Source organism: Pagrus major, chromosome 10 (genome assembly GCF_040436345.1).
Source record: "Pagrus major chromosome 10, Pma_NU_1.0".
Taxonomy (NCBI): Eukaryota; Metazoa; Chordata; class Actinopteri; order Spariformes; family Sparidae; genus Pagrus; species Pagrus major.
This window is the reverse complement of record NC_133224.1, coordinates 11,058,388-11,076,013: the sequence shown is the minus strand read 5'-3', so window position 1 is coordinate 11,076,013 and position 17,626 is coordinate 11,058,388. Positions and strand designations below refer to the sequence as shown.

The 17,626-nt window shown below is 42.3% G+C and overlaps 1 protein-coding gene and 3 non-coding genes across 4 annotated transcripts; 1 reads left to right on the top strand and 3 right to left on the bottom strand.

The window, feature by feature from the left end:
• prox3 (prospero homeobox 3) lies at positions 1–15,780 on the top strand. The gene is made up of 6 exons (XM_073475636.1): positions 1–509; positions 4,937–6,806; positions 6,896–7,010; positions 10,294–10,406; positions 10,563–10,668; positions 13,514–15,780. The coding sequence occupies exons 1-6, from the start codon at positions 278–280 to the stop codon at positions 13,685–13,687; spliced, it is 2,610 nt and encodes an 869-aa protein (XP_073331737.1). The 5' UTR covers positions 1–277; the 3' UTR covers positions 13,688–15,780.
• Positions 8,308–8,381, bottom strand: trnai-aau (transfer RNA isoleucine (anticodon AAU)). Its single transcript has one exon. It is a non-coding gene; the product is annotated as a tRNA-Ile (tRNA).
• Positions 9,544–9,617, bottom strand: trnai-aau (transfer RNA isoleucine (anticodon AAU)). Its single transcript has one exon. It is a non-coding gene; the product is annotated as a tRNA-Ile (tRNA).
• Positions 11,730–11,803, bottom strand: trnai-aau (transfer RNA isoleucine (anticodon AAU)). The gene has a single exon. It is a non-coding gene; the product is annotated as a tRNA-Ile (tRNA).
• Positions 15,781–17,626: the final 1,846 nt, after the last annotated feature.

Below are 17,626 nucleotides of genomic sequence, written 5' to 3'. Positions count from 1 at the left end.
CTTCTGACTATTTCAACCAGCATCTTGTTTGTGTCTGTGTGTGTGTGTGTGTGTGCGTGTACGTACTGGGGGTCATGCCAACATGGGAGGGACCGGACCGTCAAGTGGCCAGCTCTCGAGCCTGCCCGCCCGCCCACCGTGCGCCACTCCGCACCGGGAGCAACGCGTGAGGATGATGCCAGCCACAGATAGATGGACTGACAGCGAGGGAGGGTAAAAAAAAAAAAAAAAAAAAAGCCGCACAGTGACACAACTCGAGTAAAAGAGGAGGCGGTTGATGAGTGAGAGTACAACTGAGAGAGTTACGGAACAAAGGACGAATAAAGAGGAACGGGAAATAGCCGGAGACCCGCTGCCGGCTGGTTCCCCCTCTCTGCCCGCGCTGATGTCCGAGGCCCGCCCGGTGCCAAGTGAACACAGTCGACCGCGGCAGAGCACACAGGGACGGCCACTGGAGTGGAAAGCTGCCGGGGGACGGACACCGCTGGAGCTCCCCTCTGTGACTGAGAGTGAGTTCATTTTTTTTAATAAACTTCTTACACAACGCGAAATGAAATGTTTTAATGAGCTGCGAGGGTCAGCCACCGCTCTGCCTGCGTGTTTATTTAGTGTTTCATACTGCGACATTAGTCCACCGCTGCCAATTAGTCACAGGACGCACCGCGGGCGCGCGCGCACACACACACTCAGAGTGACAGCTCGTGCGTCAGAAGAGCCAAAGCGGATTCCTCTCGCGTGGCAGAGCCGGCAGATGTTACCACGCGGAGGCTTCAAACATCAGCTTCAAACAAACAGCTTATGAATTATTCAAAGTGATAGATAGATAGATAGATAGATAGATAGATAGATAGATAGATAGATAGATAGATAGATAGATAGATCAAACGTTATATAGGTAACATACATGAAAAAAATATAATCAGTTAATAATGCAAAAAACAATGCTTTCTCATATTGAACTTCATTTGAAAAACTGTACATTTTAGATAGTGTTGAACTTCATTTGAAAAACTGTACATTTTAGATAGTGTTGAACTTCATTTGAAAAACTGTACATTTTAGATAGTGTTGAACTTCACTTGAAAACCTGTACATTTTAGATGGTGCTGAACTTCATTTGAAAATCTGTACATTTTAGATAGTGCTGAACTTCACTTGAAAAACTGTATATTTTAGATATGGTTGAAACACACTTCATTTACTGAGCGTATGCTATACATCTGCAATTAGGGGATCATATTCATCCATCCATTTGTAATTCAGGTTGGACATAATATATGTTTGAAAAAATGTCAGCTGCTTGTATTCAAAGGGGGCCTGCAAGCCCAGTATTTGAAATGTAGGGGGGTAACCTGTTGGGCGATGTGAATTTTTTTATTTCAAAACATTTCTCCTGTCATACATTATTTAAAAAGCAGTGAGTTCTATGCGCTTTGTTCAGCCGTGTCAGTTTTCCCAGTGACAGCTATATACAGCAGTCCGAGAGTACCATTCTTAAGTCTAATCTGGTGGTTAATAGCTTTCATTTTCATTGCTCAGTGTTCATATTTTGTGCAGCTTTCTGCTGGCTTTGAAAAGCTAATCTGTCCCTGATATAAGCGCATTGGCTGGCTTGCCATCTGGGCTGTATTATAGTAGAGGCGAGGGCATTTGAATAATTGATATTTAGCTATTTATAGTGGGATTATTCTCTTCATGTTGCACCAGGGGACCTATGCAGTGGTCTATCTATCTATCTATCTATCTATCTATCTATCTATCTATCTATCTATCTATCTATCTATCTATCTTGTAATCATTTTGACAATCAGCCTAACATTTAAAATACTGTGCATGTTTATCACATTTCTTGCGTTTTTGACTACCTACTGCACCTCTTTCAGCCTGTCCTTGCATCTGTCCATTTATCATCCGTCCATCTTTCTGTTCGGTGAGTGGTAGTGTATCCATCTGAAGTGGATTAGGGGTGTTATCAAAGCTAAGTAGGACGACTGTTCACACACACTCTCACATATGCACACACAGACGCACACACACACACACACACACACACTCGCATAGACACATACATACGTGCTACTCACTCCATTTCTCTCCCCAAGGACCATTGACCATTGTTAGCCCTCTCTCAAGCCTCTTTCGCTTTTGTGCGAATGTGTGTGTGTGCGAGAGGGAGAGCGTGTTTGACGGTAAACACTCTGATCAAACAGTGCTTAACAAGCTGCCTGAACTGATAACGGAGAGAGGGGAGGAAGAGAGGATGAGAGAGGGATAGAGAGGAAGGAAAAAGGGGGAAAGGGGGCGTCGGGACGGAGATGAGGTTACAAACTGGGAAAAAAAAGCATTGGGATGTGTGTTTTTGATCTTGATTAAATAGTGATATGTACGCTTACTCATAAAGCAGGCAGGCACTACTCTCTCTTTTACAAGCATTTCCAGGTATTGTAGAGAGACTGCACAGAATTTGTTTTAGAAATGACCTAAGTACTTTAATTTTCCATCTGTAAAACATATTTTTCAGCTGATATCATTTTAGCACCGTTTTGTTACCACGCTGCAGGCCAAGATCCACGTCCAAACATCTTCCTCCATTTTGTCGCATGTATTTTTTATGATGTTTGCGCTGTCTACAGCTGAGAGAAACAGGAAAGATACATGGAGAGAGCTGGGTGATATGCGACAGGGATCATGAGCCAGATGTTAACCTACTGCACCGCCAGCACGTAGCCTTGCCGCCCAGTCTGTTGGTCAGTTCTGCAGTCTGCTGCTTCCTCCTACAACATGCCACGGAGGAGAATATCAGCCCTTTGAATAACCATTTCTTCTTCTAAACTCACTCTCTGCTTATATTTTGCAGCCCTATGCAAGATCATTGCAGCTCATTCGTATTACTCTTAAAGTGGAAGTGGCCGTGGCCTGTGGTAGGCTGGTGACCTGTTTTGCAGGCCAGGTAAGAGGAAGTCACATGCGAATCATGATGTGGATCTATTCATCTAGCACCATGCTGTGGTTACGAATGCCTTACAAATATTTGACTTTATTTTTAAGTGAGTGATAACATGGCCCTTCAGTGCACTTAGGTGTTAAAACAAGCGTTAATAGTCAGGTCACTCAAATTACAAAAGACAAATATTTTCTCATTCAACTCTTTAGTGTTGCGTAGCAGAGACTTCTTTGTTTTTTCCCTAGGTGTTTTTTGCCATAACCGTCTATGAGATTTCTGCCTTTACTTCAGTGCAGTGGAGGTGAATGACATTTAATTCTAAGTGCTCGCACTATTGAAATTGAAATGGCATTGAAAAAAAATTCAAAAGCCGTAACTCTCAGACTCCGTTTCTGCTGCCAGAACACACTATGACCAGCTTTCAGAGGCACTTTTCCTTTTCTATAGAGTGCTTCAAGCAAAAAACATTCACAGCCACGTCTATGGATTGTGCAGATTAACAGGGAAAGTGGTTGCCACACATTTACCATTGATTTTTTTAAATGTGCATTTTCCGAGCTTTAAGTACCACAAACAAAAATTCATATACCTCACAGACATACATGTCATCACTGTGGCAAATGAAACAAAAACAACCGCATGGCCTAGTTTTTAGTCATGTGGTGCAACTTACAGTTTAAATGCACAGTATGTAATTTCTGCTGTTAGAAGTATCTCAGTCAAAGCAAAAAAAGTAAGTAGTGTGGGATTATGGGATTGCCGATAACCGATGAAATCTATCTGCCAGACTCAGAAATCTTCTCAGACGAGGTAATGTTTAAAAGTTTTATTTAAATAATGTTTACTCATGTTCGGCGACTTCCTTCATCACTCTCCGATGTATCACGTGATGTTTCCCCGGAAGTTAAACTGCAAGTCAACTAAATGAAATGCAGTGTTACCTTGAGTCAACTTACGTATACCATCTTTACACTGAAATTAGTGCAGTAGACGAGTTTGCCTTTGCCTTTATGTCACGTTCGTCAAAACGAACATCCTGGAAAAAAGCAGTCGAAAGCATCAGACTACATCCAGAAGACATTAAACTTATTTTTTAAAAGTCTTTAGAACATTCTGAATTGGACAATGTTTGCTCCGGAGCTGTTGATGGAAGAGAATAAGGAGCGAGACATCTAGCTTCTTTCACGTCTTTCTTGCACGATACCGATCAGCTGACATGGATCTGGTTCTGACAAGGAAGCCACTGACACTGTAAAGATGGCTGCTTTTTTTAGTATCTTTTACTTCTCTCTCTTTCAAACTCAACATCGACTGAGCGATGTTCGATTGCTGCTCGAACAGAGACGGATGAAGTGTGAACAAACCAGCATCCTTAACTTCAACACGCGTCATAGCATCGTGCCTGACAAGGGGTGAAAATTGGCGTGTCCACCCAGGTGTCATGTTTTCACCACGGCCGATCGGAGCCGGAGCCGATAATTAACCGTGACTACTACATACAGTTGGCCTTCATTCCCAGGTCAAATGAGTCCGCAGTAGTCACAGTTGTTAATCAGGAACTTGACATCTGGGTTGACATGCTGATTTTTGTCCTTTTTCTGGCACAATGGTATGATGTGAGCTGAAGTTCTGGTCGTTGGTGCGTCAATAGTTGGACGTTTTCAATCCGTCTCCGTTCAAACAGCGCTTGAACATTGCTCAGTCAAGTTTGTTTAGCGGTGAGTTTGAGAGAAAGACCAAGGTAAAAGATTTTAAAAAGTAAAGAACGTAACTTTGTCACAGGGCTCCATGCTTCTTTCTACTGTTCGCTGTTTTCTAGCATGTTTGTGACACTGAATGTAACTGAAGAAAAAGGATAAGGAGTCAACCGTCTGTTACCGTCTATTATTTTTTAGCAAGTTTACCCACGTTCAAAAAGTCAGCATATATGCTCTCATTTTGGCAACAACAGTAATCCTGTCCCTCTGTATCTTTCTCTGTCTCTCTCTACAGTGATGGATTCCCCCACAGATCTTTTCGATGACTCTGCTCCTCAGATTCACGCCTTTCCTCCCACTCACAGCTCGACAGATCTCCCCGGAGTTCATCCTCAGCCCAGTGCAGGTCGCCCCACTCCTGCCTTTAGACCACCTGGTTTCCCCCTCATCCACCACCTCCTCCAGCCAGGTGGAGCCTCCAGGAGGACTGGAGGGCAACTCAACACTCACCTGAGCGCACACAGACACCTGGAAGACAGGAACTTGGAGGAAGACAGGGGAGAGAGGGATGGACAGGTGGAGCAAGGGATGGAGGGAGGAGAGGAGGGAGTGATGGAGGGAGAGGAGAGCTTGTTGGGGGTTAAGAAGAGGCATGGTGACGCCGCCCTCGCGGCCGAGTGGAGCCAGGACGTCTTGAAAGTAAAGAGGATGAAGCTCGAGAGCAGAGCGAGAGATGGAGAGGTGGAGGAGGGAGGGAGGAGGCGCGAGGGAGGGAGGGAGGGGAAGAGGAGAGAGAGGGAGGAGCTGAAAGAACAGCTGGAGGAGGCGAGGGAGAGACTGCAGGCCCTGCAGGAGAAAGTATGGAGGGCTTTCGGGGAGAAGCACATGGCGGAGGAGGAGAAGAAAAGGAGGCGCAGCAGCAGAGGAGGAGGGGATGGAGGTGAAGGAGATGTGGGGATGATGGAGGAGGAGGACATTACAGAAGGGCTGTATGATGAAGAGGACATTGATGGCGGAGAAATGGAAAAAGAAACGTTCTCCCTTCTTTCTGTTTCCCCTTTTGACAACTTCCACAAACGGAGAGAGGAGAGGCAGAAAGACAGAGAGGGGAAGATGGAGAGAGGAAGAGGAGGAGGGTTGCACCTGGAGGGGGTGATGGAGGGAGCGGGGTTGTGGCTGGATTGTGGAGGGCTGGTAAGAGGAGACTGGCAGGGAGGGTTAGAAGACGAGGGCGAGGAGGGAGGGCAGAAGTTCGCCCAGGCACTGAAGGTGGAGTTGGGCAGCGCCGTGGCACGAGTCATCGATCGAGTTCTCCGCCTTTACACCGAGATGACAGATTTCGCGCCTTCCTCTCCGCCCGCCGCCATCTCTTTCCTCCCGTCCGACGTGGGGAACGACGGCGGGAGGGAGAGGGGAGTGTGGATGGGACTGCTCACGAGAGGAAGAGGGGAGGAAAAAACGAGGGGTAAGGAGGAAAAGACGGGGGCGCAGGATGGAGAAAGAGAGAAGCAGTTTCAGAAGATGACCAACGGGAGCGCCCTGCCTCCTGGACAGCCTCATCGCACCGACACGTCAGATCTGGCCATGCCATTGGTTGTTCAGAGGTCACCTGACATACGAAAAGCACACCCACTCCTCGGCCCTCATCTCTCTACTCACCTTAATCCCTCTCACCCGAACCTCTCCCTCCATCACCCTTCTCTACCTCGCCCTCCTCCTCTCTCTCACCCTTCCCTCTTGCCTCCAGCCTCACAACCCAAGGACCCCTCCTCCTCCTTCCACCCATCCTCATCCTCCTCCTCTTCCTCCTCCTCCTCCTTCCCCGCGCCTCCCCCTCCTCCACCTCCTCCTCCTCCCCCTCTCCCTCTCCCCCTTCTCCACTACTCCATGCAGCAGCTCTTCTCCCGCTCCCTCCACCACCCTCAGCTCCCTCACCTCCCGCCGTCCCGCAAGGACTACCTGAACTCCGACCCGTTCCTGGAGTTCTCGTCTCACCCCTCGTCTCACCCCTCTTTCCCGCCGCTCCCTTTGCTCGGCCACCTGGACCCCTCCCTCGCACGCCACGCTCACGGCGGCAGAGAGAGGGAGAGGGGGATGAGGGGGGACGGGGGGATGAGAGGAGGGGGAGGGATGGACGGAGGAGAGCTCTACCTGACAGCTGGGGGAATATCCTTTTGTCGGCAAGGGGGGAGGAACAAGGGAGGGATGTTTGTTTACATGTGACAGGACATGTGTCTCTCCTTAACTGGCCTCATGTATACACCCAGGAGGGCTTGTCTCCCTGCCATCTGAAGAAAGCCAAGCTCATGTTCTTCTACGCCCGCTATCCCAGCTCCAACACGCTCAAGACTTACTTTCCTGATGTCAAGGTGTGTGTACCCCATCACAGTGCTGGATCCAGATTTCATCCATTACTAGACAACATTTATTTCAAAGCCACTTTCTACATTTTACTATTAAAGGCTGGTAATGCAGTGCTTTCCTCTTGGCTTGTTATGTTAGGGTTAAGGACGGAAGCAGAGTTTGCAATGGTTGTGCTTGCGTTTATGTTTTTTAATGCCATTATCCAGAGATCATGGGTGAAAGGTGCACTATGTAGTTTTGGCAGACCCTGCCACCTTTCTAGCTTCAAACAGTGTTCAGGGGACATTATTTTCCTCTGAGAACAGCTTGTTTATTCAGTTATGGAAAGATAAATATTTCTGAGTTTGTATTATTACCGCATTAATATTGTAAATATTAAAAAGTTTGAATTTGTTCTCCAAAACTACATAGTGCCCCTTTAATTATTTTGTTAGCTCATAATGACCAGTTAATTTATTTCATTATCTCAGTAAACAAAAGGCTAATTTCTTGATAAAAAGATCATTTTTCCATGAGAAAACAACTTGGACCGTGACGTACACACACTGCTCTGTGGGTGGGTTTGGGAGTTTAAAAGCAAAACATATGAACAAAGGTCTGTTGTTAACATTGGGGAACTGGCAAAGAAACTACCTACGTCGATGGGTGTTTGACTGGTATTAAAAGGTATATATATATAAATATGTAAGATTGAAGTACAGACTGGTGCATTGATCAATAATAGGTACTCCATGAACTGCCAGTTTTTGCTTAGATCAGGCGCTACAGTGGTCAAGACGCCAAATATGCATGCTGGCACGGCTCTACCAATCTCTGAAACACCTGTTGTTGGTTATCTCGTTATCTCGAGATAAAAACATAAATTAACATAATTGCAAGCGTGGCCAGTCTCAGCTTCCGCAGTTAAGGGGAGGTGTATGGCTCTCGCCCATTGTTAACAGAGCGTGTGTGTTTGTTGATGTTGTTTTGACAATAATCAAATAATCAATCAGCCAATATTCATGTTTTTATGCAAGTGACATTAACACTATAATAAAACACTATATTTACAGTCAAACAATATATTATACTTGTGAGTGGTTTAATTTACTGCCATGCATTGTTACTTATATGATTATAGGTTGTTTTACATCCTCATCTGCAAATAACCAATCACTGATGAAGTGATGTCAAAGGTATAATTACATTACATAATGTATTTTTGAGTCACACGTTGTGATGGAGACAATTCAGTGTGTCAGTCTTATTTTTTCTCGTGTGATGGCAATATAGAAGTTGTGCGGTAGTGGCACAAAAGCACGTTGGCCCGTACGGGGATCGAACCCGCGACCTTGGCGTTATTAGCACCACGCTCTAACCAACTGAGCTAACCGGCCATGAGAGACAGAAAAAAGATGACGTCGTACTCGCAAATTATATCGACAGAAGACTTGCGTCATCTCAAACACTATGTCGTATCGTTTCATCCAGTTAAACATGCTCCATAGTTTTTATTTCTTTGACACGCGTTATGTAACTCACCTGTTCCGCATCATAGTATCTTGTTTTTTAGATATTAGCAGACGACTTTATGGCATTATGACTTATTATAACAGATACGTTACTATGAATAAACTCGACGTATGAATGAGAAGACTTGGGTCAGATTACTCGATGTAATCAGTTACAGAAGACAAATAAAACTGACTTTTCTGTAAATAGTAACGTAAAACCATCGGATTACAAAAAGTAATCTAATCTGAATACCTTTAGAAAAAACATTGAGAATATTGCAGTGAATATGTGTGAGGTACACACACATTTCTTTTTCTCTTTAAGCATCTTCCAACATGTACATGCAGATAAAATGCACAAGAGTTAAATATGCATTGGTTATTAAATAAAATACCATTTTAAAAAAATGTAATGCCTGACAAAGGAAATATCGTGTCTTTTCAAATGTAATCTAGGGAGGGTTGATTGTAGCTACGTTTTTGTAATCTGATTACTTAATCACAAGGACATGTAGTCAGTTACTGGCATATTGATCCTGAATATGTTATTATAAGAGGAAAGAAGATTAAGTCATGGCCTCAAAGAGAAAATGTTGAATATACTGAAGAAATAATCATGACTCCTTTACAAGAAATTTTATTTCATGCTTCTGTGGTGGCAATCCGCTATTATGATGTTACTTTGTGTTCAGTACCATTCACTATATTTTGAATGGTGAGGCTGTGAAGAAGACACCACTGTAGGGGGGCACAGAAGGCTGAATGAAAACAAAACAAAACAAAAAGTCCTGGTCCTGAATTAATTGAGGCGCTGGAAATGTAATACAAAATGCTTTAGCTGAGATATCTATTATATTTAAAAACACTAAATGCTGTAAAGACAGAAACAGAAGTCTGTGAGCTCATTATGAGTCCTCCTCACTGATACAAGTGGTTTGAGTTTAATCATTAATTAATTGTTTTCACTTCATTTATCTTCACTAATGTTGTTTATCGACATTGAATGGCGGACCGCAGTTTGCGTTGTGGTTCCTCAAAAGCATCTTGGCCCGTACGGGGATCGAACCCGCGACCTTGGCGTTATTAGCACCACGCTCTAACCAACTGAGCTAACCGGCCACGTGCAGAGGAAAAAAGATGGCGTTTCAGTCGCAAATAACCTTGTATCACGTCAATCTCGTTTAAATTGAGACTGAAATAATGTAATGAGTTTACAGATGCACCCTGTTCTTGACTGAATGTGTTTGGCATTGAGGTAATCAAAAAGTAACAGAGAGTAATCAAGTTACATTACTTTATCATTGTGATACTTGGATTACATTGCTGACTACATGTGTTGATAACAATATGCTGTGAAAACAAAGCTTCAACCTTCACTACTGTGTGATGACACTATCTCTGGACAATTTCCCAACTTTACCTCCCCTTCACTGGAAATACAATCATTATGAAAAAAAAAGTAAACACTGAAACTAAAATTAGAAAAATAAGGGGCTAATGTCTGAATATGTGTTGATACCAATACATCTGTAATCAGCCAATGCTGGTTGATAATATCGGCCTGAAGACATCATCTTTGATGGTAAAACAAACCAATGGATGAAGTGTTGTTCTCATATACTATTATAATATTAATATGCAAGTAATTCATGAAGTGTCAAAACTATTTCTGTCTTTATTGTACCTCTCTCTTTGAAGTCATTGTGAATATAATTATTAATGCTAATAATCCCCCCTCTCTTGCTGTCCTCACCTGCTCACTTCCTGTCCCGCTGTTCTGCTGTCCGCTGTCCAGTTTAACCGCTGCGTGACCTCCCAGATGATTAAATGGTTCAGCAACTTCAGAGAGTTCTTCTACATCCAGATGGAGCGCTTTGCACGACAGGCCGTCCGCGAGGCTCTCACCCGGTACGTCCGAGTTCATGTTAAGCTCATTTGATGCTAAACCTCCTTTGTTTGACTGAGAACTTTTATTCTTACTGGATGTAATACGATACAAATGTAAAAAAAGATGGATGTTTCAGTGATTCGGTTTAAATGGGTTTGTCTGTCTGTGTGACCCAGGGAAGGTACACCTCGTCTGGGCAGAGAGAGTCAGCTGCGAGTGGGCCGTGACTCGGAGCTTTATCGCATTCTGAACATGCACTACAATAAAAGTAACGTCTATCAGGTAAGGAGAGCGTGTCAATACTCATTATTATAGTCTATTTTCCACTGTGGTTGTAGCCTTCAGTTGCTAACTGTACAACTTCATACGGTCCTTTTGCAGATGCTTTATGGTCTTATAAAGATGTCAGTGTAGTGAAAACTAAAAGAGGCTTTTATTTTCTAGATATATCTTAGGGACCTTGAGTCTGATTAGCTCCCAGTTTTCTGTAATGACAGCATGTTTGCGCAAAAGAGCACCTCAAGGTTACACATGTTATGTCGTCATGATCTCAAACCCTTAACTGCTGTCAGTAACGACACGGCCTTGGTTGTGCTCAGCTGTTGTATTTTCACCATGTGTAACAGCAGCTTAGCTTACATCTGGACATGCCCGGGCACAACCAACAGGATGAGGAAGAGCTTATTGCCCACAGCAGCTTTAACTGGAGGCATTATGTTTTCAGTCGTCCATTCATCGGTTCCAATCTTGTGAACGCAATGTGTCACAAACACCTTGAGGGAAATTCGTTGCATCTCGCACTAACATCCAGTTCAGCTCAATGCCTAACTCATCAGAATTTGGTGGTCAAAGGTCAAAGGTCTTTACTGTGAGAATTTTGTTCCTCATACATACAGAAGAGCTTTAATGTGTCCATTTTGTATTTTATTTGCATAGAAACGACTCGTTGAATTAATCGTTAATCTAATCTTGTTGTCAGTCATCTTAAAGCATCACTATATTCCTTGAAGATGCCTCATACAGTAGACTACACCACTCAGCCATAACAGTATACCCACCTGCCTAATATTGTGTAGGTCCCCCTTTTGCTGACAAAATAGCTCTGACCCGCTGAGTCCACAAGACCTCTGAAAGTGTGCTGTGGTATCTGGCACCAAGACTATAGCAGTAGCTCGTGAGGTGGGGTCTCCATGGATCAGCTGCTTGATGGGATTGAGATCTGGGATCTTTGGACGACCAGTGAACACCGTGAACTTACTGTAGACCAAACCTTCCTTAGCATACTATGTGTTATTTACAGCCACGCTGGGATACATGACATTTGTATGTGTTCAAAACTATCGTGGCCCGTACGGGGATCGAACCCGCGACCTTGGCGTTATTAGCACCACGCTCTAACCAACTGAGCTAACCGGCCATATTTGCCATGAAAAACTGTCCATTTACAAACATTTCAGAGATCAATATTGGCTTTAATTGTCATGGTTTACTTTAAATCTGGGCGTGACAATATTTAAAGGATTTTACAACAAATCAGCCCGCAATGCATTTTTTCATACGATTCTATTTTTGCAAAATCTTTTTCAAAAAAGTCTGCAAAGTTACACAGAAATATATTTTATAAAGTGGAGTGAAAAGCAATATTTTTTTTCTGATATGTGGTGAAGTAAAAGTATAAAGTAGCACAAAGCTTAATACTCGAGTACCTCAGAATTGTACTTGTGCAGGCTACCTCGAAAATATAAAAGTAGTCTGCTGATTAACTTCACACCACTGGGGATAACTATTGCATTTAGATAGCTTGGAAGGTATTTTTCAAAGAACAGCTTATTAGCCACTAATCAGTTTGTAGAAGAATTATTGTCATTTCGTGGGTGCCAAGATATGTTATTAATATCACAGCCATGTTCTCTCAAAACCCTTGTGGCCCATACAGGGATCGAACCCAAACCATGGCATTATTAGCATCGTACTCTAACCAACTGAGCTAACCAGCCATTTAAAGATTAGGTAAACCAACTGAAGGTTGAGGACATAGGGATATAAAATAAACGGTGCCATTAATTTCCTGTGTACTTAAATCATACATGCTTAGAAACTCTCTCGGTTTGAGGGAAAGGTTGTGTCAATGTATGCAACTTATACTGTAGTAGTACGATTTCTGAACTTTTGGGGTCATTGAGAGCCGTGATTATCGTCAGAGATGATGCCTGCACTTAAAAACTTGTGAAAAAATGTATGAATGTTGACGTCATAACTTTACATATGACTGAATTTGACATGTGGATTCCGCCCAAATGATTGAGGCTGTAAAGAAGAAAAACGCTGATGTAGTGTTGTATGTCATCGCCCCGCTAAAGAGGGCACTAAAGGCTGGAAAGAAGTGGACTGTCCTGGATTGTTGTAGAGTGTAGGGCTCTGGAAATGTAACAGAAACGCTTTAGCTGTAAAACAAACCTTGATATATTGGACGAAGCCAATTATAAGCCAAATCTGAAACGCTAAACTCTGTAGTAACACTGAGTCACTGAGCTCATCGTGAGTTAGAAGCGGTGTAGCTGTTAGTGACCCTGCTCACCTACACAGGTGTTTTGAGTTTACTGGCTGATTAATGTGGCAGCTATGGTGGAAACAGGACTTTTCCTGTGCAGATATTTCGGCACTTCATAAGCAGTAGTAATGTTAATGTTGGTCTATACTTCCTGTTCTTGCTATAGTATAAGGTCACCAAACCCTTATGCACTAATATGAATAATATGGATGTACGTTGTGTGCTCTAACAGCAGCAACAAAAATAACTGGAGGATCAATGAGGCATCATCTGTTTATTCATGAGTGAGGTACATGAGTGAAAACACCTGTGTGGGTGTTTGTGTGTAAGGGCTTTAATAACAACAAGACTGGACCTTTTTCTCATTGTAGTAGCAAACTGTATGAAACGTTATTATTATAAAGACATTGTTATTAGAAGATCATTTTGGTTGACAAGGTGACACGATTCCAACATTCAGCTCCTTTTTTGGCTCCTTTTAGCTTTTTTTTTTCAGGTAAATTCAGGATTTTAAAAACCCTAATTCTATCAATCTTGAATTATCTTATCCTTTGACGTTGGTATCTCTGTCTGCAGGTCCCGGAGAGGTTCATGGAGGTGTCAGAGGTGGCTCTGAGGGAGTTTTACTCAGCCATTTGGACTGGGAGAGACAGCGACCCCTGCTGGAAGAAAGGAATCTATAAGATCATCTGTAAGCTTGACAGTCCCGTGCCAGATGCCTTCAGACTGCCTGGTTGTCCTGTCGGCTGATGTTCTCCGACCACCTTCATCTGGTATCCAAAAAAGCGCAAATGCATGCATTAAAACTTAATGAAAGTAGGGAATTTTGTTAAGGCACTCACCGACTGTAATTCCACACTGTGAGAACTGCTCTAAAGAAATCCGCATTGATTCATTTTCGCTTGGCATAGTGAGACACATACCGGCTGAAATGGACACACATATATGCACACACACACACACACACACACACACACACGGGTTCAATGGTAGGCTTGACACACTCAGTGCTGTGATAAGAGTCTTGTGACTGCTCTTAACGTGACCATACCATTGAATTAAAATGGACGGAGCAGGAATTCCCTTTCCAAACATTCTTCACCAGTCAGTTGACTTGTGAAATCACAGATAAAACTGTCATGAAGACATGAGTTTCTGCCAGAATTAACACTAGCTACACATCATTCATTCACATAAAGATAAAGTATGCATCCCTGGCTGCCCCTTGTAACTTACCGCAGCTCCCAAATAGATACCATTCTATGCATCCCCTTAGGTAATCAAATGTCCTGCTGACAGCTGTTTACTAAACATGGCCACTGCACAAATACGTGTTTCAAATACTTGCAGACAGAGTCCACAACCTGAATGCATACCAAGTTTCTCAGATAAGGCCCGAGTACCCTCAATGTCTCTTTCACTGTGAGCTGAGAGCTGTGTTCCTAGTGTTCTGTGTTCTGAGAATTCAAACTCCCTGATAAACATTTTTAAAGATAAGGCAGTACCTTTGCTGCGTATCCATTAGCAGTCTTACACAAATAGCACTCAACTATCACATCCGAACATTTTCAATGCTGCTCTCGTCAAAGCATCAAATACGACTTTCATTTCCTAGAAATGCACTGTAGTTGTTGCCTCGAGCACGGGCTTCTCCGAAGTAACTTTTTTTTTCTGTGTGCCCCACAGCTTTTACATTTTAGATACAGATGTTTTTCCACGGCGGCAAAGTTGCTTTCCTCTTTATATGTTTGAACCGACAACACAAGGCCGTCATGTTTGCATTCATTCAAGTTTTTGTATCCAAAATCTCAGAATAAAACACAAGGACCAATCGTAATTAATGTTACAGAATATATTGGAACTGTTTTGTTGATTGTAAGATTTTAAAGGTGCACGATGTAGAGTTTGGAGAAGGTATTTTAATCAGAAGAGAAAGATCTTCATTGACGTTTTTTTTAGATGCCTAAACTAAATAAACAAACACTTTGTTTTCATGACTGATTAAACAAACTGACCTTGAAGCACAACGCAATTTCATACTGTTTTACTTTGTTTATATTTGGCGGACCCCGCCACCTTTCTGTTCTGGGGAGCTTATTTTCCTCTGAGAACAGCTTGTTTATTCAGTCATGGAAAAGATAAATATTTCTGAGTTTGTACTATTACCTCATTAGTATTGTAAATATTCAAAGTTTGAATTTCTTCTCCAAAACTACATAGTGCCCCTTTAAAAAAAAAATAGATGTTGCCCTTGTTTTAGAGAACTACCAGGGCTTTGGTTCCGGTCAGTGAATTTTCTTTTTCTTCTTTGTTCAATATTAAAACAATATAGAGCTTTTGTACATGATGGCACAATGTAATCAAAATGTAATTAAAATCCTGCCAAGAGGGACAATATATTGAATTTAAAATAGTAAAAATCAATGTTTTGTTGTTTCCTTGATGTACTCCTATTGTTGAAATAATCACTTCTGTTTTTGTATTCCCTTAACGTGATGCTGAACTAAAGAGGCCAGTTGCACAATTAGTATATATCAACATTTGTTCCTCAAAGTTACTGTATATCATGACTCTTTTATCTTGATGTGTCATGTCGGCTGACTGCTCCTGATGAAGGCCTCATCACAACTCCGTGAGACCGAGCCCATATGTAAAACTATTTGTGGCGTGTTTTCAAGTGCATGTTTCCTATATTTGCATTACATTTTGTATGGTAATCTCTTACGTTTCTCTCACTGCTTTAATCGGTCTCTCTTTTATATTGTAAATACTGTGCCTCATTCGAACTTTGGTGAATTTTGATGTTTAAAACTTATCAGTGAATTAAAGTGATACCAGGCTTGTGTCGTGATGGCTGGATTCACCACACGGACGCACGCACACACACATATACACACACAAAACACATGAGCCCTCTGGTGTTCAGGTCCTGGTAGCCAACACTAATGCCATCATACTTTAAGCCTTTAATCTAACAACCCTGCCACACTGAAACACACACATACACACATTCTCACTGACGCTAATACTTGTGTGAGTGATGGCTTTGTAAGAGGCTCAGCCCCCGACTAAGTCTAGGCACCTGAGACAGCACCAAACACACACACACACACGGTTGTCGTATGTTAGCAAACCTAAACCATAGGAGTCTTGTGGAAAATTGGAAAAACATGCTGTAGAATGGGCCTTATAACACTGGGCCTGGTTAAACCTGCATATTAGTTTGAGTTTGGCATTTTGAATGATGAGGTAGACACAATCAGCCCAATGTTCTCGCTATTATTAGCTGCTTTCTATTTATACATCTGACCTGTAAAGGCTTTGTGACATCAATTCAATTTTAAGGTTGTTACTGATGCTGAAACTCTTAAATAAGATGGCCTCTTTGAATGTTATTGTGGAAACTCTTTGTGTGCTTCCCACCTCAGGCAAATCAATCATGGCTGTGAAATTGGGAACACACCACAAAAATACAGTTTTCATAGATTTATCCACCTTAAATTAAATGTGTTAGTAGATTTCAATGCATTTTAAGGAATCGACAGTGGCCCGACACAGAATCAACACACGATTTTAACTTAAAGCCTAACTATAGACTGTACAGCTTATTTGTGTCAATCACACATTAAAGGAAAACTTCACCCATAAATGAAAACTCAGTTATTATCTACTCTCCCCTGTGCTGATGGAAAGTCGTGTGAAGTTTTGTAGTCACTGCAAACAGCACAGCTGCAGAATGCTCCTAAACAACTCAAGTAAATGGGGACTCCCAAATCGATTTGAGACGTTGCTTGAAACATGAAATATATGTGTATGTATATATATATATATATATATTTCTTATGCAGCAGGAGTAACTTTCATAGACTTGAAAATTGTGGTACATATATCAAATGAGCATGGTCATATGACATCAGTCACAAGGTTTGATTAAGCATTCTGGGAATGGAGTGCTACTTGCTGCTGTTAAACACACACACACACACACACACACACACACACTTGGCCAGCACTAATACCAGGATGATATGCCTTTAAATCCTCAAGTAGCTCAACCTTTGACTAAGTCTAGCCACCTGATAGTCTTGGGAGGTAACACCCAAACTTCATGTGATGATCAGAAATAAGAAATATGAATTTTGCAACCACACCAGTAATTAGTCAGTACCTTTAGATGAGCATCAACTATCTACACTTCTTAGGCTACATAAATAAATTTAAAAAACTAATAAATCATCCATCCATTCATCTTCTCTCCTCTTCCCACAGCTCTTCTTTTATCTCTCTGGGTCATCAATTCCTCTGACCCGAAGAAAATCAGTCTGTATGGCAGCCAGTGTTGAAGTTCACACACCCATCAGTGTGACAAATAAACGATTTTCTACACATTTATAAACGATGTGCGTTACTTTTGGCGCTCGAGAGGAGCAGGATTGAAGCTAAAGACAGGAGGGGATGTCAGAGGCAGGAGGATTTCACTTCGGGCAGCTGGAGTACGAGTGAGAGCTGAGTGAGGCCGAGCAAAGAGAGGCAAAATAACGCCGGAAATCAACGACTTTTACCTTCAAAATTAAAGCGTGGCATTTGTTGCATACTATAAAGAAGAGGCAGGTGAGTTGCGGGGATTACACTGGTTTTATGTGGCTTTATTGACAGTTTATTGAATGATATCAATGGTTTCATTTTTAA